This window comes from Amborella trichopoda, chromosome 12 (assembly GCF_054954075.1).
Source record: "Amborella trichopoda isolate Santa Cruz 75 chromosome 12, AtrichopodaSantaCruz75HAP2 v2.0, whole genome shotgun sequence".
Taxonomy (NCBI): Eukaryota; Viridiplantae; Streptophyta; class Magnoliopsida; order Amborellales; family Amborellaceae; genus Amborella; species Amborella trichopoda.
Window position 1 is genome coordinate 27,587,745 of NC_142347.1, and position 24,874 is coordinate 27,612,618.

Below are 24,874 nucleotides of genomic sequence, written 5' to 3' on the forward strand. Positions count from 1 at the left end.
TCATAACATGTGTTGATTCTCTCTTTGGACTCCAAACTCCACATTTGCTCCTGCGTCGAGCCTTGCCCTTGGCTTCCCCTTCCCACTCCATTGCAGCAAACCCACCCCCATGGCTTCCCCTTCCCACTCCAACTCATCAAGCTCACCTTCCCAGGGTGCAAATCCCTGCACAAACTCCTCAAATTGTTGCCCACCAGCTCATGTTGGTTCCACCTATGCTCAACCCACACAATTCTCCCTGCGAAAACCAGCAGAAATGGCATCAGTTCGAGTTCGTAAATTTGTCTCTTTTCAAAACTAGTTCATGCTGGCCAGAGAAGTGCATTCTGGGGAGTTGTAGAACTGTGGGGCTTCAAGAAATTGACCACAAAATGAGATCCCCAAAGAGAGGGGAAGAGGAGCCACCGAAAATCGTGTTCTCCAGCGAGGCCAGCAGTGAGAAGAGAGAGAAAGAAAAGAGAATTTTTCACGGGGGTAAATAAAGGCCTATTTCAGGCCATACTAGGGGCAAACTTGTAAAACACAGCACTAACAGGTTGTCTGATATTTCAAACATCGTACTGCAAAAAATACAATGATAACCCATCTGGTATTCCTTTACATCGGTCTGAACGAAAAAAGAGAATGATAATTGCTACATGAAGTGCAGTGCGATGTTAGCAACATCAAACTGCCCATCTAAGGCAATCTGCAATCCAATGCTAGAAACATCAGATCGATCTGAGATTGTTTCGCATCATTCCCCCTCCCCTACCCAATATAAACATCCCTAAGCTTCAACAAATTTAAAAAATAAAATAAAACAATATCGGATGTTTGGAACATCAAAGTGTACGGCAAAATTAGACCCAAAAAAATTAACACTGCGAGGGATTAACCTTGTAAAATTTGAAGACATATGACACCCATGTAATACCCCCCTTTACTTATGATATGGAAGTAAATTTCTAAAACTTTACTGTGGAAGCAACATAGTGAGACTGATTTGACTTTGTGGGGACATGTTTCGATCCTCTTCTTGTTTATAACTTCATCATGTCTTCTTCCTCGAAATAACAGGGCACCGCAACTAAAGAAGAATTATTGTTGTGGCTCTCTCTCTCTCTATAGAAACATTGCAGTCCTACTTTTAAAACAGTTAAATGTGGTACATACGCTTGTAGTTTTGGGTTGTTAGTTGGAGAAACTGTTTACCATGCCTCAGGTGTGATGAGTTTCTGGGGTAAAACCACAGGTAACAGACCCCTATTTTTCTAAAGGTAAGAGTTGGAGGGAGGAGAAAATGGGAATCTCCAGCAAACAATTTGAGAAATAAAGATCAAGATCTCTAGTTCCCCATTTTGTCTCAATTATTTCATTCTTTTTCTATTTCTTGGTGAAGAAACTATGGCTGGAATGCTCCCTGGTGTTGAATGTGCAAGGAGGAGGCGAATTCATCAAGCTGGATCTGATAATTCTCAACACCAAAGTAGAGGACTGAGAACCAGGCGTTCTTCCTTTTGCTTATACCACACGGCCTCCTATGAGTCCTCTCATGATTCAGTAAGTACACAACCCCAACAAAAAAATGGATTTGTTCATGGAAAATTGTTTCATGCAGGCTGGACTGCGGTCCAGAAAGTGTAAAGCATCCATCTGAACGATGGATGCAAGTAGGTGTTCCGTCTAAAAACAATAGAAACTATGGTCCAAATGTTTTTCTACTAGAATTATTATTTTTTGTTTTTAAAATTTATTTATTTTTCATATTCATGATCTCCATGTTAGTGATTACACGTCCTTAAAAATTAAGTCTTAAAATCCATCTAAACATAGACTTTTTAAAAGGCTCACATTTCTATATATGCGGGCTTAACTGCATAGAAACCGGGTCTTTTATTTATTGGGTGCAGTTTCTATAAAGTTGTGGCCCTAAACAATCAAAGTTAGGTGTATCGATAAATAGTGTCGAAAGATATTTTTCAACTGCAAAAATCTTTGTGATGGCCTAAAATTTATTTTCATCTCTAATTGTAATGTTTAAAGTTTCAAAAGATGTGTAGATCGAGCAGATCTATAAACACTTTAAAATATTAAATATTTACCTATTAGATAAATCATTACAAGATAGACTATTTCTCATACTTGAAACCTTTTTTTTGCCACATCCATACATCTCGAGGTCCAGATGATCTATTTGAGGGTTTCTCAACATTGAAACAGCCCTTTTTAATGAATTTTTAAGGTACATCTTAATTTGATTGTTTAGAGCATCAATCTTATATAAAAATTTTCCTCTATTTATTTTTAGTCCCTTGTGTTCTCGCCTATTAAAAATGTACTGTTGTACTACGAAGGTGCGCATGGTTATATGACCTTCAAGTTGGTCCTAAAAATAGACCACATTAATGTATCTTGTTTCTATATCGTACATATGAATTTATATGTTAACTGTATTTCATGGGCGATTTTGCTTCATGTAACATTCAGTAATTTTTGTTTTTTATTTTAAGCAACGAATTGGGAACAAACAAGGACTGGAGCTGCCTGAGCACAGTAAACTTACAGTAGAGGTGAAGCAAGCTAAGGCCAGGCTTGATGAAAAGCTAAGAATGCACGGCACCTCCAATGTAAAGAGGTACTTACTCTCACAACCATAGAGAGATAGAGGCCGTGCCATTCTATTTACAAGTTGGCCAATTGGTGGTCAAAATTTCTACTAGTCATTAGATGTCAAATTGGATGACTTAAACTGTTACAAAGTTCGAAAAAATTTCTTTTAAATTTTGATCGACTCAATAGTATATTCACAACCACTAGATATAAAATCTGATGACTAATAGTGATTTGTGACCTCCTTATATTAAAAGTAAATAATCTCTTTATATAAATAAAAAGCATTACATGAATTAAGAAAACATGAGTTGCCAAGTTAGTACTCCATAGCTAAGTGTCATTCCCCTCTACTCCATCAAATATCTATTCTTGATATTATTCGTTTGATGAGCTGTTAATGTCATGTTGATGTCAAACAGGTATTATGGTATAATTTTTTGACAGTGGTGGGCTTGTGCCCACATGCCCGCATGGAAACCTCGTCCCTATTATAAGGAAAAATTGAATATAACATTACAACTTTATACTATAGAAGTGAGGTGCACCTCAAATATCCAGTAAAAAAGAGTGTCATGAAGTTAAAAAATTATGAAATTGATCATCATCACCTCGAGATGTATAGATATAAAGGGAAAAACAATTTCAAATATATATCTTAAAAATTGTGTATTTTACAACAAATTATCTTTACTATTTATTTTCAGGTTTTGCAAGTATTTATTATCTGCTAGATCTATACTTTTTTTATTGAGCAAAGATTTTCAACATACTGTAAGGTTTTCGATACCAAAGTTTGATGTGCGCTTGCTTATACAAAATGAACACCTTATACAAAGCTCACCCAGTTTATAATGATATAGTTCTTAGCAACGATTAAATCCACCCAAAGAGGCCAACACGCACGTGAGTTTGGGTGAAGAGGGTAGTAGTGGGGTTTACATAGTACACCATTTAAAAAAAAAAAAAAGAAAGAAAAAAAAAGAAAAAGAAAAAAAAAAAAAAAGAAAGAACAAGCATATAATTCGTTTGGATGGATGTTCCAATCAATTTTCAAAGTGAATAGAAACTTTTTATGTTACCAGTTTGGATAATGGTGTGTTAATCATTACTGCTAAGGTGTACAGAGTTGAGGGAAGGGCTAATATCAAAGTGACGCTACCAAGAGCATTTTGGGCCACAAAGGTGATGTGTGGGACCTCTCTCCATTTATTGAAATGTGACAGCAACGATAACCAATCAACTTTCGTTGCCATTATTATTAAAATATATATGGCCTCCACCAGCTATGCCTAAGTGGGATTTGTTTGTTTCCCCCACACGTAAGGGCAACGGTTTGTTTTGTAGTTAGCAAGGGACATGAGTGGTGATTTGGAGCCCCTCCTCATCTACTTAGACCAGAAGGTTTGCGATGAAAGCCTAGTAGGCCGGCAATCGGGTCAAGGCCCGATGTTGGCCAGGGTCCAACTTCTGGAACCGATGGTTCAGGCTGGGATCTAGATGTTTAGACCCGATAGTTTGGTTGGGTCAAGTCATGTCTAGGTCCAAATGCATCAGGTCTAGGTCCAGGTCCGGGTCTGTTAGGGGCCTAAATAGGTTAGGCAGGGTCGGACCATACCCAATTTGGTGTATTCTACAAATTTCAATACTACAAAACACAAAATATAGTTAGGAAAAGAGTCTATGTTTAATTGGTTAGTGCTTGACGATTTGCAACACTACATCCTATGCTCAATTTGTATCAGGGTAAGGGCTTTCTTCCCACTTATTCACCCAAAAAAGAAAAATACAAACTATAGTTTATTTCTTATGTTTTAATCCAAAACTGATTCAATGCGCTCGATTATCGAGTTGGGTCAAGGCCCGACTGTCCTGGCCCAACTTGTCTTACCACCCACCTTGTCTTATCAAGTTTAGGACCCATTCAGCTTGAGTCAAGCCAATTTTAGACCTTTTTTGTTTTTGACAAGATCATAAGTTTTTATTACTAATAATAATAATAATAATAATTAAAAAAAAAAAAAGCATTACCGTTACAACCGAAGAGATTCTCTAATTACAAAGTGAGCACCAACAACTCCATGTTTGACTAAGACATCAGCAACATGATCCCCTCCTTATAAACGTGATGGCAATCAACTCATAAACGAGCAAATAAGTCCGTGATTTCCATCTATAGAAGATTTGAGTTCCCGAGGAAGCCGCCAATTCCTCTTATACCAATTAATCACATTGAGAGGATCTCCTTCCACAATACACCGCACACTTTCAAATCTCTTTTTCAACACCTGTAATCCCCACAACAAGGTATTGAACCTTTAAATGCCCCCAACGATGCACTTTGCTTTTGGGTGATAGGCAGACAGGAGGCTGACATTAATACGCTAGATGAGGTTAGCACTAGGGCTCACGAAGGGCGCACCTGTAGGTCTTCTTGAGCCTGGCCTGGCCCGATCGAACCAGACTAAGGCTAGGTCTCGCCTTAGGTCAATGAGGCATGGCCACTGCAATCAAAGAAGTAAGGAAAACATAAGTTCAAAAAAAAAAAAAAAAGGGCAGGGCTAGGCCAAATCAGCCAGCCCTATTGTAGCTCAAGCCCAAGCCCAACACGATTCGGCTCTCAAACCACATTTTTTAGCTTAAGTCCTAGTTTTTATGGCCAGCCCAGCCAAAACTACCCTGAACCAAAAAAAAAAAAAAAAAATTTATTCAAACTTAAAATGCCTATAGGTGAAGTACTCTAGAACTTCACCTACACATCACCACCGTCCAAAATACATCATACGGTCACTGTTGTCTAATAGTATTTGAATTTTTATAATTTTTTTATTAATCAGATTTATCTAAAATTTAGAGCATGTGTACATATGACCAAGTTGCACCAAAATAAAATATTAAAAAAATAATAATCATCAATAAAATATCAAAATTACCCCTGAAATGTTATAGGGGATTTTGCATAATTTATCATTCAAATTATTTGTTTTATATTTTATTCATGTTCATCTAACTAAGATGCACATACCTACAAAATTTCATATCATTATGATTTGTAAAACAAATATTAAAATTCTAATATTATTAGACATCATTGACCGTGTGATAAACTTTGAACATAGATAAAGTTGTAGGTGAAGTACTGTAGAATTTCACCTAAAGGCATTTTGTAGTGTTTTTCGATATATATATATATATATATATATATATATATATATATATATATATATATATATATATATATATATATATATATGGAAAAAGTTTATATTTGGTTGCAACCTTAAAATGTAGAATTACGTATGCACCTCAAAAATCCATTAGAAAATGTTGTTTTAATGTGGGAAAATCCTCTAATTGATCATCATGATATCGAGATGCATGAATATGAAAAAACAAAAGGAATTTGAGTCCCAGAAATAGTGCATCTTGCAATACATTATCTAGACCGTCTATTTCAAGATTTTCGTATATTTATTGATCTAATTGATTTTAACTATTTTTAGAGTTCAAAATTATAATTAGATATAATAATATATTTTGAGATATTCCTAAGAAAGTTTTTACCAAAATTACATGTGATGATAAAATTTGGAGGTGTACCTTAATTGGATTATTTAAAGTTGCAAACTTAGAGAAACCACACCCTATATATATATATATATGAGAAAAGTTTATATAGAGCCAAGGCTCTAAACAATCAAATTGGAGCCTACCACCAAAATTTCACTAAAAGATGTTGTTTTGATGCCTAAATATCTTCAAATTGATCATCTCAACATCAAGATGTATGGACATAGAAAAAAAATAGATTTCAAGTTTTGAAAATGGTATATTTTGTAAGGTATTTTTCAATGGTCAATTTTAAATATTTTCAAGTTTTCATAAATCTGTCGATTTACACTATTTTTTAAGCTTTAAACATTATAAATAAAAATAAAAGTATATTTTAAAGCTATCACAAAGATTTCTAGTATTGAAACCATATTTTTCAACACGATTTGAAGGTAGGCTCTAATTTGATTGTTTAGAGAGAGAGAGAGAGAGAGATATATATATATATATATATATATATATATATATATATATATATATATATAAGAAATGATCCTATGGGGCCCTTCCCCACCCATGTGTGCATTACACCATTAAATTTGGCATAGATCGTGATAACTTTTCTAGAGATCTGTGCCAACATTAATAATGATCCTTTAGGGTCCTATACACATGGGTGGGGGAGGGTCCTATAACATCATTACTATAGATGAAAATGAACAGTGATTTTTGAAAATTATTGTTTTTATATTTTTATTAGATTCAACTATGTTTTATAAATAAACGCTCCAAATTTCAGACCATTCTGATTTATAGAAAATAAAATAAAATTGAAACACTACTGAACAATTATAACCGTGTGATGAACTTTGGATGGTGATGAAGGTAGGTACAATCACTGTTTATTTTCGCTTATAGTAATGATCCTAGAGGACCATCCCCCACCCATATGTATAGGATCCCAAAGGATCGCCATTAAAGTTGGTACGGATCTCTAGAAGTTATCACATGGGTGTGAGACTTAACTTTTCTAAAGGATCCATGCCAAATTTAATGATGATCCTTTGGGGTCCTACACACATGGGTGGGGGGGGGGGGGGGGAGGGGGGGAGGGGGGGAGGGGCCCTAGAAGATCATTTCTCATATATATATATATATATATATATATATATATATATATATATATATATATAGGAAAAGTCTTTCCAACGCCTATAGGCGAAAATGAAAAGTGATTTCGCCTACCCTCATCACTGTCCAAATTTCATCGTGAAGTCATCATTGTCCAGTAGTATTTCATTTCTTCTTTTTTTTTCCTATAAATTAGAATGACCTGAAATTTTTGAGGGCATGTATATCTTACTGAGATGCATTTAATAAAAATATAAAAACAATTATCCACAAAAAATAAATTGATCAAAATACCCCAAAAATATTTCATGGGTATTTTGGTCAATTTTTTCACTTAAAATATTTGTTTTATAGTTTTAGAAGATTCCCCTATTTTTGATAAACACACGTTTCAAATTTCAGATCATTCTGAATAGTAAAAAAAATGAAAAATAAAACACTACCAGACAATCGTGACCGCCTGATGAACTTTGAACGGTGACGAGAGTATGTGAAATCATTGTTCATTTTAGCCTATAGGCGTTGCATTTTCATCAAAACTAGATGAATCTACGAAAAATATCAAAAAAATATTGTACATGAAATAAATTGATCAAAACATAATACCCACGAAAAGTTTCAGGGTATTTTGGTCAATGTTTTTTGGGAATTATTTTTCTTCTATTTTTATTTGTGCGCCTCATTATGGTATTTATACACTCCAAATTTTAGATCATTTTGATTTGTAAAAATAAAACACTATCAGACAATCGTGACCGTGCGATGAATTTCGGACTATGATGAGGGAAAGCGAAATCACCATTCATTTTGCCTATAGGCATTAGGAAGGCATATATATATATATATATATATATATATATATATATATATATATATATATATATATATATATATATATATATATATATATATATATATATATATATATGGGAAAGCTTTTTATGTTCCCCTTACAATATAGAAGTTCTATCCTCCTCCTACCATCCAGTTGTCTAGTTTTTATCAAAAGAGCCACTCATCGTTTGATCTTATATCCAACGTCTCAAAGTATTTTAATTTTAGTTTTTTTAATACAATTTTTCTGAATATGAAATTTGGTACATGCCATCTTCTCATTTGGGGCGCACCTATAAAAAATATTAAAAATAATTTTTCGTTAAAAAATAATGACCAAAATACCCCTTAAATATTTTAGGGGTATTTTGATCATTTTATTTTATTGAAAATATTTTTTTTATATATTTTTCATTAGTGGGATTTTAATAGAGGAATGGACATCCAAAATTTGGTGTCAAAATAGTTTATATATAAAGAAATTAAAAATAAAATAGTGTAGAGATGTGACATTGTGATTGGGGCAATCTTAGCCCTCCATTAAAAAATGGACAGTTGGATAAGGGGAGGATAGAACTTCTATGTTGTAGAGGAACATAGAAAGCTTTCTTTCTCTCTCTCTCTCTCTCTATATATATATATATATATATATATATATATATATATATATATATATATATGAAAAAGTTATGGTGCGCAGCCTAATGTAGATAAGTTAAATACGCCAACAGCTCAGATTGAATCTGGGCCGATCTGACAATCATGGATGCCCGATAGTATTTAAATTTTATTTATTTTTCTATAAATTGGAATATGCATATGAGAAAAGTTTAAATAAAATTGCAACCTTAAAATGTAGAATCACAAATGCACCTTAAAAATCTATCGGAAATGTTGTTTTAATGTTGAAAAACCCTTTAATCGATCTTCTCAATATCGAGATGTATGAATATGAAAGAAAAAGTTTTTGGGTCCCAAAAACAGTACATCTTGGAACACATTATCTAGATCGTTTATTTTCAAGATTTTCATATATTTATAGATCTACTTGATTTTAACCATTTTTAGAATTTAAAATTTTATAACTAGATATGAAAATAGATTTTAAGATAATCCTAAGAATTTATTACAACAAAATTATATGTTATGATAAAATTTTGAGGTGCGCCTTAATTGGATGGTTTAAGGTTGCCACCGTACAGAAAGACATGAAAGACATGAAATTTATTGCAAGTGAAAGACATCAGATCCCCCGATATAGAAACCATTTTTATATGTTGAGGTGCGTTTTAATATATATATATATATATATATATATATATATATATATATATATATATAAATAAAGACATGAAATTTATTACAAGTGATGGTATATGTGGAAGAAAGACATCGGATCCATCTATATAGAAACTACTTTTAGAATCACCCCAATATAAAAATAAAAAAAAGAAGAAGAAAGTTAGGCATAACTTTAGCTATATGCTACCAGCACAAGGATTCAACCATAGTTCAAATATATTGAACCGGTGGGTCGAATCGGTGATCAACTGCGTTCAACCCAACACTGCAAAATTGTAGGTTGACTCCGGCCAAAAAGTAAAAAACAAAAATGTAACCGAAATATAATAAACTAAAACAATGACAGATTTAAAAATTGTTAAAAAAAAAAAAAAACAAAAAAAAAGAATTCAAAACAACTCAAATCAACCATGTTTTTGGCTTTGAATACAAATGGAACCCAACAACGATGGATTTCAAATCCGCCAAAATGAAATGCAACTTTTCTTGTATGAAAAACATGAAAGAGTTTTTTATTTAATTTCAAATCAAGTCCGGTTAAGAAGTACAAAAAAAATTATTTTCTTGAAAAACAAAATGGAAAGCTTTTTTACCTAAAAAATTCACTATCGATTAAAATATTATTAATTTTTTACAAGAACAATCAACTAAAAATATTGTTTCAAATCATGTAATACATAGTGTAGTTTGAAGAAATAACAGAAACAAACTAAAGAAGATGTAGGGAAAAAATTAAAATATATCCTTCTTTTTTGAGAAATTGAGGTGTTTTTTTTTTTGTTTTCAAGAAAATAAAACCTAACACATTTGATTCTAGATTTCTTTGGACAAGGTTGTTGAGCGGAGGAACTGTTTCATATGTTTGTTAGATGTCTCCACTGTGAATTTTTTGACACAAATTCCTACAAATTTGGTTGAAAAAAATCAGGAGAAATCAAAGAAAAAGCAGATTGAGAATTTTGAGCTAAAATTGGCAAAAATCTCCTTTGATACTAAAAAGTTTTAGCTATCATAGATTAATGGGAGATCAAAAATTTGTGACAAATGTGAGAGGATTTGGAGAAGAAAAGAGAGAGAAATCAAATGCAAATGTTGGTTTTGTACAGTAGAAAAAAGGAAAAAATAGTCGATTTTCCTTTTGGCATGGTGAGTGGTTGGATCAACTCTCGGGAGATTTTCGAGAATAGGGTTTTGGAGAACCCTTGGGCAGAAGATACAATGGTCCCTACGATCCTAGGCTGCTGGAAACCAGAATTTGGAAGACAATCATGTTTTGATAAACTTCTAGGAATCTTGATGATTGTCGTGTCCCCCCTATTTGATTGAACTTGGGATGCTGGGGTTTTGAAAGCTAGCTACTTTTAAACCCACGTATGAGCGTTTAATATTCTCTTAACATAATAACATTAGTCATAGTCCACTTATTGAGGGAATGGTCGGGAATATCTTTCGATAGAGTAGAATGGCGGGTCAAAATTCCTGTAGTCGACTTCAATTAATTGAAAAAAATGCTACTATTATGATAATTTAACTAATAAGTAAAAAATACTGTTCACAAATGGAATGTAGTACTAGATAGCACCCCATAACTATTTCAAGCATGTAACAATGTGATGCTGACATGAGATTTGATGATGTATGCTCTAAACCAAAGAAGACATAAAACATATTACAATTTATAAACCATATGCCAAACAAAATAGTCATATAGTTTCAATACAAACCAACTACAACATGCCCAATACAACTTTTCTCCATCTTCTAATGTTGGCCACAATTTTGCCCCACAATGTATCATTGAAGCTGTGGTTAACCCTACTCTAAAATACTTTTCTCATCATTCTCATTCTATATTGCACAAGTGTGCTCACAACATTTTTCCATGATAAGTGTTCATTGTTGAATGAATCATACTATTGTAGCCACTTTTGGGCCTTGAAATTTATAGTGGTGGTATTGATATTGGGCAAGAAAACCACACATATTTGTGTAGCTCGAATCGATGAGGTAGTTTTTTCCTACATCGATTTAGGAAGATATATCAGTGACTTGTCACTCGGTATGATACTGTACTAGTGGCAATTCAAAGAGTTTACCTTGATACAATTTCAATGCCTTAATCTGCTTACGAACTACATTGCATAATAGAATCTGGAATATATCCTTCCCATCCAAGAAGGGTATAATGGAACAACATATCAAAAGAAACTATCGTCATTACATTGTAGGATATGTTGCACCATTCCAAATGTTATGTGTGTGTGAATCTAAATCACATGGGTGGCTCTTTTTTACTTTTCATCTCTTATTTTAAGCCCTTGGTTTGAAACTAATCCAAAGGTTGTGATGTTGTTGGAACTTTGATCATTATGTGTTTTAGAGATAGAGAAATAGAAAAATAAAAAAGGCTCGCATTTGGGGATTATGCTGACAATTGTTTTTGCCCTACTTTCTAGTGAGAGAGTGGGAGAAGAGCAGTCATTATTGGATTTTATAGGAGTCACGTTGCAACCCTATTTTAGTGAGAGAAAGTGTAAGTAGAACACATTTTACTTTGTAATCTTTCCATATCAAGTAAGTGAAGCACACTATTCTCCCGTAGATTTAGGTCACGATTTGTGCCGAACCAAATTAAATCATTATGTCATGTGATGTGATTGTTGTATTTTCATTCGATGTTGTTGCTTTGATTCCATATTGTTTCTATTGCTGGTTCATGTGATTTTGATGAACAGTAAATATTAATGTGATATACCCTTGTTGTATTTCACAAGCATGATCCATACATTTGAATCCTAATTCAGACCAAGACTTAAGTCCCATAAATTGCTCCAACAAATTCAACCACTAATTACAAAAAAGTGAGCTAGCACTCTAAGAACTTAACTTCGCACTCAGCAGATAACCATAACAAAGGAAGTAGGAATGTGTGCTTTAGTCAATCGAAGGATTAGGAAAGTTGGTCATGATGCCAGAATTGCACTTAATAATTTAAAGTAATAACACGCACATGCCACAAGTGATACAACCCCAAATATTTGCTGAACTTCAAAGCGTAATAAATCTAAAAATTACTTGAAGGTCTCAAGAGAATTTGTTTTAGGTACCAATTCTTTTGACCACATTAATAGTTTGGTTTGGTCTCCATTGAGAGGTACATGCAAATGAAATTTAGGACGGTGGGATTGTTGGATATATAGTGAAGCCAAATTTCTAGAAAATATAATCTATGAGATAACTGTTAGTCCCAATAAAAATAAATAAATAAATAAAATTGATAGACAAATTACTCGAATTTGTCATTAAATTACACGAGGGACTTGAAGTTCCATACCAAATCCTATAGACCAAGTCATTCAATGACAGGCAACCTTGAGAGTCATCTTTAGTAAATCTCGTTCACCTTCTATCTCTCTTTTCTATTCTTTTCTCTGTCTTTTTTAGAAGGGTTAACCGCATTTTATAGAGAACACATTTATTTTGTAACTCTCACATTCATGGTCTATAGGAGTTGAGATCAAAGTATAACTCCTGTCTTAATTCCCTTAAGTGTAACTAATTAGGATTAATACGTTGTCACTAAACTGCTAATCTTATGTAATGAGCTAAACATGACATTAATTCAGTAATAACTCACATCATAAGATGACATCCAAGATTAAAGATATTTATAAATTAAATAAACTTTATATATCTACAATATAAAAACAAATTCTTACGAGAAATCCAAACAAACCACTGGGTATTTTCTCCAATGACACTGGGTTTTCCCTCTAGTGCAATATCCTATTAAAGCTAAAAAATTGATCCAGTTATATGGCATTGCCTCATATTAACCACATGGGATTTTATATATACTTCAATTTGGCTTTTGTACTATTATTGAAAAAATAAATTTTCGACAGAAAATGGCCTGATGGGCCACATTTCCAACAATAACTACATCTTTTCTTTAGATTTGTAGATACCCTATTTCTATGGGATGTGTATCTTTATAGATTTAGATAGCACATGACCCATAGGAGATGGAACTTACAATCTAGTTAGAGACCAAATATGCATCCTATTTTAGTGCGAAAACTAAATATTAGTAGACATGGGAAATATATGGGAATTAGGAATGATAGAAAGAGGCTCATGTGCCCCTCTATGGGTTGTTTCTCTTCTCTGTTTAAGTTGTCTTTGTAGAGAGAGAAAACATATGGAATTATACAAGAAAAAATCAAGAGTTAAGGGTTAGTTCTTTAGTCATTGGGTGGGTATTCTCGTGAGAGAAATACCATGTTTTAGGGCTTGAAAGAGAGCTTATAATCCCTTGTATTCTCCATACTTGCATGATATTTTTCTGATTAGTGGAGGAAAACTTTGCTACCCCATGGATGTAGGCAACTAGCCAAACCACGTAAATCTCAGTGTTTTTATTCTTTTATTTTTCTGCACTATTTTCTTTCCCTTATTTTGTCAAACTTTGGTTTTTATCCTCTACAATTGGTATCTTAGCCTTAGGGTTGTTTAAGATCATTGTTGGGCATAAAAATTGTGGCAGATCACAAATCTTTGAAGATGGCTGGAAGAAGTTCAACCAGATATGAAATTCTAAAATTTGATGGTTCAGATTTCTCAACCTAAAATTATAGATGCATGCGGTGTTGGTGAAAGATGGTTGTGTAATGGCTTTAAAAGGCAAAAAAATAAACCAGAAAAGATGGATGATGAGGAATTTGATGAGAAGGATGAATTGGCCAGAGCGGATATTTTCTTGGTGTTTGATGTGTTTGTTTATTCAATGTCTCCTTAGAAACATCCGTGAAAGATTTATGGGACAAGCTGAAAAATACTTTTGAATGTAAGTCTCTTCCTAATAAATTTTTTTTCATCAGGAACTTTACAATCTCAAGATGAGTGATGGTGCATTTTTGCATGGGCACTTAAATGAGTATATTGCCTTGATTAGTAAGTTGATGTCACTGGATGTAAAGATTGATGCAGAAGACGAAGCAACTATTTTACTTTGTTCTATGCATAAATCTTGGGATAGATTAATCATGAATCTCAGTGTTGTGAAATCTCTTGAATTTGATTATGTTGTATCAGTACTTCTGGCAGAAGAGTCTAGACGAACGTTTGGTTAGGATTCTTCTGGGAATACATTTGTAGCACGGGGAAGATCAACGGAGAGAAGTACAAGTAGAGGTCAGTCAAGATCCAAATCAAGAAGGCATAAGAATGAAGATTTAGAGCTGTGGAAAGTCAGGTCATATGAGGAAAGATTATAAGGCACAGAAGGTGAACCAGGAAGCCCCTAAATCTGTTTAAGATGTGAAGCCTAGTTCAAGTCGATCTTAGAGAAATCTAGTTGAAAAAATTGACTTTTCTGAAGATGGGGAAATTTTGTCTCTGGATAGGGTGGAAGTTTTGCATATTGGCTACTTGATTCAAGTACATCCTTTCACATGACTCTACATAGGGATTGGTTTTATAGGTACCAACCATATGATGAAGGAATTGTTTACATGAGATATAATAACTCATGTAAAATAGTGGGAGTTGGAGATGTAAGAATCAAGATATTCATGGAGCTATATGCACCATCCCATGTGTTAGACATGTTCCAGGTCTCAGAAGGAGTCCCTTGTCTTTGGGAAAATTTAAACAAGAAGGATTCAAATTTATACGTGAAAATAAATGTCTAGAAATTTCATAAAGAGCACTAGTGGTTGCGAAATGTAAGTTAGCAGATAATTTGTATAAACTTATTGGTGAAACAATTTTGGGAGAGGCCGATATTTCAAAGGTGGATTCTGTCATGACGTAGCACACATGTTTGGGTCATATGAGTAACTGCGAACTCAAGGTACTTCTTGATAAAAACCTTCTCCCTAGTTTAAAATCTTTTAATGTAGATTTTTGCCGGTCATGCATAATTAGAAAGACAAAAAAATTGTGATTTGCTTTATCCACCACTAGAAGTATGAATTGTTTGGAATTGATTCATTCAGACATGGGAATCAAATGTTGTTTCTATGGGGGTGCTGCATATTTTGTCACTTTTATTGATGATTTTTCAAGAAACTTATGTGTTTATATGCTGAAAAAAATGCCTTCAGTTGTTTCAAAAAATCTAAGGCTTTGGTAGAATATGAGAAAGGCAAGAGTATCAAATGTCTAAGAACTGATAATAAGGGAGAATTTTATTCTAGTGAATTTAATAACTTTTGTAGTGAGCATGGTATTGCTATGCAGTTGACAGTTTCTGGAACACCTCAGCAAAATGGTGTTGCCGAGAGGATGAATTGTACCATTATGGAATGTGTCAGGTGTATGTTGAGTGCTGTCGGGTTAGAGTAATCTTTCTTGATAGAAGCAGCTTTGTACTGTTTGTTTCTTAATCAATAGGTCTCTCAGTTTTGCTATTTGCTACAAGACACGTGAAGAGGCTTGGAAAGGTAAACCTGTTTGCGTTTTTTCCTGTGATGCATATTCTTTGGTTCTAAATGAAAAAAGAACTAAGTTGGATGAAAAATCCAAAAATTACATTTTTCTTGGCTATGCTTATGGTACAAAGGGGTACAGATTGTGGGATCCTACTGACCACAAGGTTATAGTTAGTCGAGATGCTATTTTAAATGAAATTCCATGTAGAAAAAAAAAGATGAGCCAAATGTGAAAACTGTTGAGGTAGAATGCACCCATGAGAACCAGCGAGATTATGGTTAGGACCAAGAACATGAAATTGTCCAAGAGCTTGAAGCTTGAAGTTCTCGATTGGTTGTAAAAGATTATGCCCATAAATCAGGCATTGATTTTGATGAGATTTTTTCTGTTGTTGTACGCTTGTCCACTATTAAAGTTGTTTCGGCTTTGGCTGCTGTTCTTGATTTAGAGTTAGACCAATTAGATATGAAAACTGTATTTTTGCATTGTGACTTCAAAGAAGAAATTTATAGGACCCAACCTGAGGGTTTTGTTGAGGAATGTAAAGAGGATTTGGTTTGTAGGCTGAATAAATCATTGTACAGGTTAAAACAGACGCTGAGGTGTTGGTACAAATGATTTGACTCTTTCATGTTGAGCTTGATTTTTTGTAGATGTGAAGCTGACTATTGTGCCTATTTTCAGGGCTACGGTGATGGAAGCTTTATTATCTCGTTATTAGTTGTCAAATGACATGATTGTTGCAGAACTAAACATAGAGAATATTGCAACACTTAAAGCTCAGGTGGCTAGGGAATTTGAGATGAAAGAATTGGGAGCCGTTAACTGAATTATTAAGATGAGTGTACTAAGAAACAGAAAGAATAGGAAAATCTGGTTAACTCAGAAGAGTTATGTAGAGAGGGTTCTGCAGCGCTTCAATATGCAGAATGCCAAACCAGTTAATACCCAATTTCTTATGCATATAAAGTTGTCTTTGAAACAAAGTCCTAACATCGAAGTAGGGAAGACACATATGTCTCAAGTAACATATTCATTTGTCGTAGAGAGGCTCATATTTGTCATGGTTAGCACGAGACCTGTCATAACACAAGCAGTGGGAGTTGTAAGCATATATATGGCAAATCCTGGCCATGATCACTAGACCGTTGTAAATTGGATCCTTCGGTATTTCAGAGCTATATTGGGTAAAACTCATAAATTTTATTGAGAAATCCATCAAAATACATCTAAGAAATTGACTATTTAACATTTTACGCATGCACTTTTATGTAATTTCAAAATTCCCAACATAATATACATGATTTGTAGTTGGAATGGTAAAAAACGATTTAAGAATTAATTTTGTACGGACCCTATACAGTACAGAAAATGTGAGATGCTTTCTTTTTAGCGAAAAATTACCACAAAGGACGGTCAAAGCGCGATTTTTTTGTTTTCCAAGTTTGCCCTTGAGGTCCGAGGTCGAAATTCTCGGACAACTTTTTTTTTTCAAAATTTAAGTTGTCGTCCGAGGTTAAAATTATGAAACCTTTTTATTTTTTCAGAACTCAAGTTTCAGTTTGAGGTTGAAACTCTCGGACTACTTTATTTTCGAAACTTAAATTGCAGTATAAGATTTAAATTCGTGGACAACTTTATTTTTTAAAAAACTTAAGTTGCGATCTGAGGTTCAAATTCTTGAATCACTTATTGTTTTTCAAAAGTTAAGTTGCGGTCCGAAGTTCAAATTCTCGGACCGCTTTAAAAACTTTAAATTGCAAACCTTTTATTTTTGAAAAATCTAAGCGTTATTCTCACTCTTGGAAGAGGTCCGAGAATTTGACATGCATATACATCCATGTGTATCTAAATAATGACATGCATATATCCACGTACATACAAATCTAAGTCTTATTCAAAGTACCAGAAAGGATGACATGTATTCCACATACATGATATGACACATTTGAGAGAACATACATGACGGTTTGAAAAAAAAAGTGGTCCGAGGATTTGAACCTCCCACCGCAACTGAACTTTTGATAAACAAACACAACGGTCCGAGAATTTGAACCTTGGACCGCAACTTAAATTTTTTTAAAAATGAAGTGGTTCGAGAATTTGAACCTCGGACCGCAACTTAACTCTTGAAAAAAAATAAGCTGTCTGAGAATTTGAACCTCGAAACACAACTTAAGTTTTAGAAAAAATAAAGCGGTCCAAGAATTTGTACCTCAGACCACAACTTAAGCTTTTGAAAAAATAAAGTGGTCCGAGAATTTGGACCTCGGACTTCAATTTAAATTTTGAAAAATAAAGCGGTATGAGAATTTCAACCTCTGACTGAGACTTGAGTTTTGAAAAATAAACAGTTTGATAATTTCAACCTCGAATTGAGACTTGAGTTTTGAAAAAAATAAAGCGGTCCGATAATTTCAACCTCAGAATGCAACTTAAATTTTGAAAAAATAAAGTGGCTCGAGAATTTCAACCTCATAGAGCAGGGGCAAACTTAGAAATAAAAACAAAACCGCGTGTTGACCAACCTTTCTGGTAAGTTTCATAGACACCTAAACTATACCCAGACTTACCATAAAATATAGGACACAATATCCCCTTCCTATATTTACTGATTACAATATACACCTTCTATATTAACCAGATATACTATATACTTTCCTTTCACACTCCCTCAAACTCAAGATGCTATGAAAGAGAGTAACTGTAATTTGAACACCAAGTCACGGAAATGATCAGTTGGATCTTCATGTATATACTCAGATTACTTGATCAACAAGCACAAAAAGTAGTGGCGAATCAACTAGCCTCAAGAACAGATGGCTTCAGGAACTCTTGGAAAAGATCAAACAAAACAGAGATTTGAAACATGACCGATCAGAGTTTTAAAACACAACTCGGCAAATAGACAGATCAGATAGTTGAAACATGACTCGGCAGAGGGGACAGATCAGAGAGTCGAAAACGACTCAGAAGCGAGCTGAAACACAACTCGACAAAAGTTGTATCGACTGGGTGAGCAACAGACTCATCTTAAAAATAGGCGACAATACTTCAGGGACAAGGAATGGGCACAACTAAGATGAAACTCGCTCTGATACCATGTGAAGAGTCTCAAGTTTCTTCGAAGAGACTCTCCCTCATATGTATAATGGTGTATAAATTAAATATTTTATAAATAGATTTCTCTCTTATACAATGACATCTATCAAATGAAATAGTCTTTTTAAGATTAATTATATTTATTTATTTTTAAGATTTAATCCTTTTTAAGATTAATTATATATTTATTTATTTTTTATGATATACAAATATAAAGTACATATAATCTTTAATTACATATAATTATAAAAATAAAATGCTATATAATAATTTTAAAAAAATAACATAATTATATGAAATTGTTGTTTGTTTATGTGAATAACTTAAATATAATTATGTTAAATTTATGTCAATATAATTATTTTTATATACACTAAATTATTTTTAAATTATATGGAAGTTTTTCTAATATTTTAAATTATTTTGATTTTATATTATAATACTATATTATAGTTAATAGTTATAATCAGGGATTTAAAAAATGACGAGTCGACTCGGTGGTGGTAATTAAATTATATGATAAAAAAAAGAAAAAATTATTAAAAATAATAATTGGGTGCTCACCACCCCTATCTTCTATAAAAAAAAAATCTAAATTTATCAACTCAGATAAAACATAAAAATTCTATTAGGTTATTATCTCACGGGATTATTTCATTATATGATTAATAATTTATTAAGTAGTTAATTGAGATTAAAAATTAGTACTAGCTCATAGGATATTAAAAAATAAAATAATACTAATTTTAGTTTATTGAATATTAAAAAATATTAGTTTAAAGGATATTTTAAGAGAGAAAAATAACACTAACTCATACCACTTCAGAATTTATTACTATCAGAATTTATTACTACATTGATAACCAAATATTTTATTTTATGTATTTTAATTTATTTGCATTATAAATTATGTGATGTAGTATTTTTTCTTACAGTTGTCAATACTATATTTTAAATTAGATGATATTATAAGATATTTTGGATTTTGTCATTATTTGTATAATAAAATAAACTATAAAATATAAACCAACAATTTCAATTTCAGTATATAATATTATAGTTAGCTAGGTTGTAATAATTTTGGATTATAATTAGTGAGTTGTAGTAATTTGGGTTTTTTTTTAGCGGATTAGGATTTTCCTTTAATTCGAGATTTTGGTGGCCATTTTTTCATTGATTTAATCCACTATTTATTGTAGTCCATGTATGATTATATACTTCATCCATGATAATTCTATGATTTTTCTTTTGTGTGATGTAAATTTAATGGTAGACATAATAAGTTCATACAGGGAAAGTACATCTCAATATTCACATATTGATGAAAAAAATGAAAGTTAATAATGTAGTACCCCCATTTTTTATTAGATTCCTAAAAAACAACATTTATAATCAATTTTAATAAGTTTTGTTAATTTATTTTTAAGGCTTAATCAGACCGAGTCGGCCGATTCTCGATCGGGATCGCCTATTCACCGATCCAAATGGGTTTTTGGGATGCCTGATCCGAGACACTAATCCGTTTTTTAAACCACTGCTTTTGACCATAAAAATTAGTCTCAACAAACTTTTTTATACCATTTCAACCCAATATGAGAGAGAGATAGGGAGCCCTCAACTTAACATTGAGGGGATGAAAAGGCAAAAAAAATATAATAAAAAAAATATTGTTGAAACTTTTTTTGGGTTAACAGATATAATGGGGTGGGAGATATAATGGAGGGGTGGGAGATATAATGGAGTGGGTTAAACTTTAATTTTTTATATTTTCTAAATTTTTTAAAGTACCTCGAGATGTCATATAGCTCGAGGTACTAGTAATTTGGCCGAGTTGGAGTGGATTTGGTTGAGTCCCACTAGACTGGTAGCCATGTTTAATAAATCATCCCTCTGCAGCATAAAACTTGGGGAAAAGATTGGCAGTGGTGATCTTCACATAGAGGTATTGAGCAGTGAGAAGAAGAGGTTCAACTGGGCTCGGTTTAGTTGGGAAGGTTCGAGGAAGGAGGAGTGTGCTGTGTGCCTAGAAGGCTTCAAGGTAGGGGAGGTCTTAGTGAACATGCCTTGTTCCCATACCTTCCACTTCAATTGTTTGGTTCCATGGCTCCAAGCTCATTCTGTGTGCCCTTGTTGTCGAACTCATGTTCCCTTCAAAGATACACATATCTAGATATTTTTATTTTGTACACTATTTAAACAGTTTCTTATTCTCTTCTGAAACAAATTTATCTAGGGTTTGTACATGAAGTTCTCACATGACTCTATTAGATGTGAAATTAAGCAGGCCGGAAGTGAATCACAAATTTCGTGAATCACAAATCATCTTATCTTATACTTTTCCATTGACTGATTACTCTTATTTTGATAGGAAAATTATGTGTACCCTCCTAGACCATACTATCTAGGCACGGTTCCCCAATATTTTTTAAATTACACATTTATCTGATATATTATTTATTTTTTGCTATCACCCACCATAATAGAAAGTAACATTGTCTTGGATGAAAATACCCCCATATATTGACCTAAAATTCTCTTTCTATAAACTTGAAATTTCAAAGAGAAAAACTACGTCATCTCAGATTGTCGATGTAAACAAGGTCGTTTGATAATTTAATGAAATATTTTTCCAAAACAAAAAGTTAGAGTTTAGGTACCTCAAAGGACGGATTTTGGACTCAATTTTTATAGGTCTATCAGGCTACAGCAATCATAGATTCCAAAAAAATAAATATAAACAAATGTGATCTTCAAAATAATCTTTGTAGTTTCTTTTCTTGGAATATTGATTTTAACTGTTGAAATGTCTTTCAACCTTCGAATTCATAAATCTAAAGGGATTTATGTACCAGAAGGCATCTACCCTCGTAAACCAAGTCAAGAGACATTAGCACAACTCGCCAAATCCTTTTCCGAGACAAAAACGTCTCTCTCTCTCTCTCTCTCTTCAAGAAGCATACAAAATTACTTGGAAAACAAAGATAAAAAAGAACACCTCTCTCCCTCTCTCTTGTGGTTGGCTTCAAGGCGTATATATACCAAAGATAATATTTATATTTAATTACAAAATTTAAAACTTCAAAAACAGTGGGGATCGATGAAAATTTTGAAAACTTGAAATCTTGAAAATTGACTATCCAAAATGCACTATTTCCAAAACTTGAAGTTCTTTTTTTTCTCATATCTATCTATCTTGAAGTCGAGATAAACAATTTGAGGGTACGTAGATGTCAAAACATCGTGCAATTTTTTGATATGCGCCCTAATTTGATTTTTTAGACGGTAGATATCAAATCGTCATAGAATTTTTTGAGATGCACCCTAATTTGATTGTTTAGAGCTTGGCACTTAGATAAAATTTTTCCTTAAAAGTAAAATGAGTCGTATTGTATCTTTAACCTACCTATAAATCACAAATCGACGACAAGGAGAGTACAAATTTGTATGAAGTTCGTTGAATCGTCGATTCTCTCAAACTCCCCACTTCTCTCCCGTTGTTTATTCCACCCCACTTTCTTCTCCACAAGAGAACATTAAAAAAGAAATTGGATTTATTTACTTTTGAGCAGGAATACTCTGCTCCCTCGGCAGTATATATTATACATCTACTCCCTCAAGCAAAAATACTTGGTAGTTTTGTTTTTCCTTTTTATTATTTGAATTTTTGGAATTTATCTAATTATAACTAGATGATTATTTTTTAAAAAAAATTTAGATTTTGAATTCTTGATCACCTAAATTATTTCTTTTTATTTTTGTTTGACAAGAGTGTTGAATAATATTTAAATCATGAAGTCATTACAACCATAACAACAGATAAAAAAACAAAAAAAAGAAAACAACATTAGAACGAAAAAAGGGATACTCTTAATAAAGGAAGAGATGCCCCCTTCTTAACAAAGACATCTACCAAAGTATTAGCCCATCTATATACATGGCTGAAGGTAATGTTGATCACCTAAATCATTCTCTTCAAAAATTTGATGGTTCCATTCGTCATGGTATGCTTTTTTGACACATGGGGGTTGAGAATTAATTTTTGCCCTTTCTTACTTTTTTTTATCTGAAAATTTGGGGTCTAAAAGGTATCATTAGTGTAATTTATTAATTTTTGTCCGAGGGAGTACATAGATAGCAGACTCCCGCAGGAGTAAAAATCAGTATACTTTGACACAAAAGCAAAAGTGAAGCGCGAGTTTCGTTATTTTTCGGTGAATGAAAGGGTAATGTATAATATTTATTATAATAAAACAAATAAAAAGAAGGGAAAATATCATCCCAAGCAAAAACATCTAAAACCGCATCTGGATTCCCACCACCGCTTTCTCTCTCTCTAAACCGCTTCTCTCTCTACCGAACTTGTTTTTTTGCAGCGTGGCAGCCGTGTTCTTATCCAAACGCGCCGTTTCGCTCTCCTTCGCCTTATGTTGCATCTCCCCTCAAACTCCTCTGCAACACCTTCACTCTCTCCTCCTAAACACCACCCCCACTTTCTCTCACTAAGCCATGGCCGACGATCCCAAATCTCAACATCCCAGATGCGCCTCCATCTTCTCATGCTGCTTTGGCTCCGGTGATTCACCGGACTCCGGAACGCCAACGCTCCTCCACAAGCTCAAGGTCCGGGCACAAGAATTACCTGAATTTAAAGGGAGGTGCCGGTCGATGATCGCGAAGATAGGGAGGGAAGGGCTTTGCGGGCCAAAAGCGACTGGCGATTTTAGGTACGATCCTTTGAGTTATGCCATGAATTTTGATAGCGGAGAGCACGACGACGGAGATGAGGACTCGCCGAATCGTGCCGATTTTTCTTCGAGGTTTGTCGTTCTCCCTCCTAGTCGTGGGCGAATGGACGAGTCACGTGCGCTTACGTGGGAAATCTCGGCGATCAGTTGAACCTTGATAAATGGAGGCCTGCGTATGATATGGATCGATATGTATCATGGTTCATGTGTCATATTTATGTTACATATTTCTTCTTTTTTGTGGGCGTTTTGATGAATGGTTTGATGTGAAAAACATGGCTTTTGCTTCTCATGACTCCTTCTAATTCTACCATGCAATTGTGAATGAATAACAAGGTGAAATTTTACGGCAAAGACAACTTTTGATAACCCCTTCTACAATTACAGTTTTCAATCTTTGGATTAAGATTGTTTAACTAGCAAAGAGAGGAAATTTTCCCCTTTTTTTTTTTTTTGGTGGGGATAATGATTTGTGGTGAGTGGGGAATATAAATTAAATTGAAAAATATGATCCATACGTTTAGAAAGGAAATGCCTTGTTAGATATATGAGAGTTATGTAATTTTAAGTAGATCGAAGATGGAAAAAGACAAAATTTTAAGAGAGCGAAATGATGATGCTGATCACTTGGGTAAAGAGGGAGCCTCGATCTAATCTTCTTCCTCTATTTATCTTTGTTTCTTCAGTTATTTTCTTTTCCTTTTCCTAAAGAGGGGGCCTCGCTCTAATCTTCTTCCTCTGTTTTTCTTTGTTTCTTCAATTCTGTACTTTTTTTTTTTTTACACATATTATTGTACTTCATCATTTTTTCTTTACAGTTGCCGTTCAAAAAAGAAAAAAAGAAAAAAAAGAAAAACATAGCTATAAAATGCTAATAGTTTTTACTTTTCACATTACTCGAGAATTTCTTGAAAAAGCAAAATTTTGATATTTCGAAGGATTTGCCTAGGAACTCTACGAGGTCACAACTCGCAAAATGAATCTAATTCCATTCCACTAAGCGTTAGAAATCCACTCTTCACACTTCTCAAAAAGTAAGAGAGAATCACGCTCTTACCCTTATGCGGCCTTCTTATTCGTGTTTGGTGCGGTAAATGTAAATTGTTTAAAAATAAAATGAAAGTTTATATAGGGAGCCGAGGCTCTAAACAATCAAATTTGAGTCTTCTAAACGATCAAAT

General features: G+C 33.4%; 1 protein-coding gene across 7 annotated transcripts; it reads left to right on the forward strand.

The window, feature by feature from the left end:
* Positions 1 to 1,018: 1,018 nt before the first annotated feature.
* LOC18438594 (RING/U-box superfamily protein) lies at positions 1,019 to 23,985 on the forward strand. Of its 7 annotated transcripts, none has more exons than XR_016046439.1 (4): positions 1,050 to 1,542; positions 2,493 to 2,617; positions 18,610 to 18,861; positions 20,845 to 21,267. XR_016046439.1 is itself a non-coding variant. In XM_088854446.1 (4 exons), exons 1-4 carry the CDS (start codon positions 1,387 to 1,389, stop codon positions 20,847 to 20,849), a joined length of 363 nt encoding a protein of 120 aa, XP_088710572.1. In that variant the 5' UTR covers positions 1,061 to 1,386; the 3' UTR covers positions 20,850 to 21,267. The 7 variants fall into 7 exon arrangements, 6 of the variants coding, with proteins under 6 accessions (XP_020525739.1, XP_088710572.1, XP_088710571.1 ...); XM_088854446.1 differs by lacking the exon at positions 18,610 to 18,861 and adding an exon at positions 11,868 to 11,944 and having other exon boundaries at positions 1,061 to 1,542; XM_020670080.2 differs by lacking the exon at positions 18,610 to 18,861 and having other exon boundaries at positions 1,019 to 1,542.
* The last annotated feature ends 889 nt before the right edge of the window (positions 23,986 to 24,874 follow it).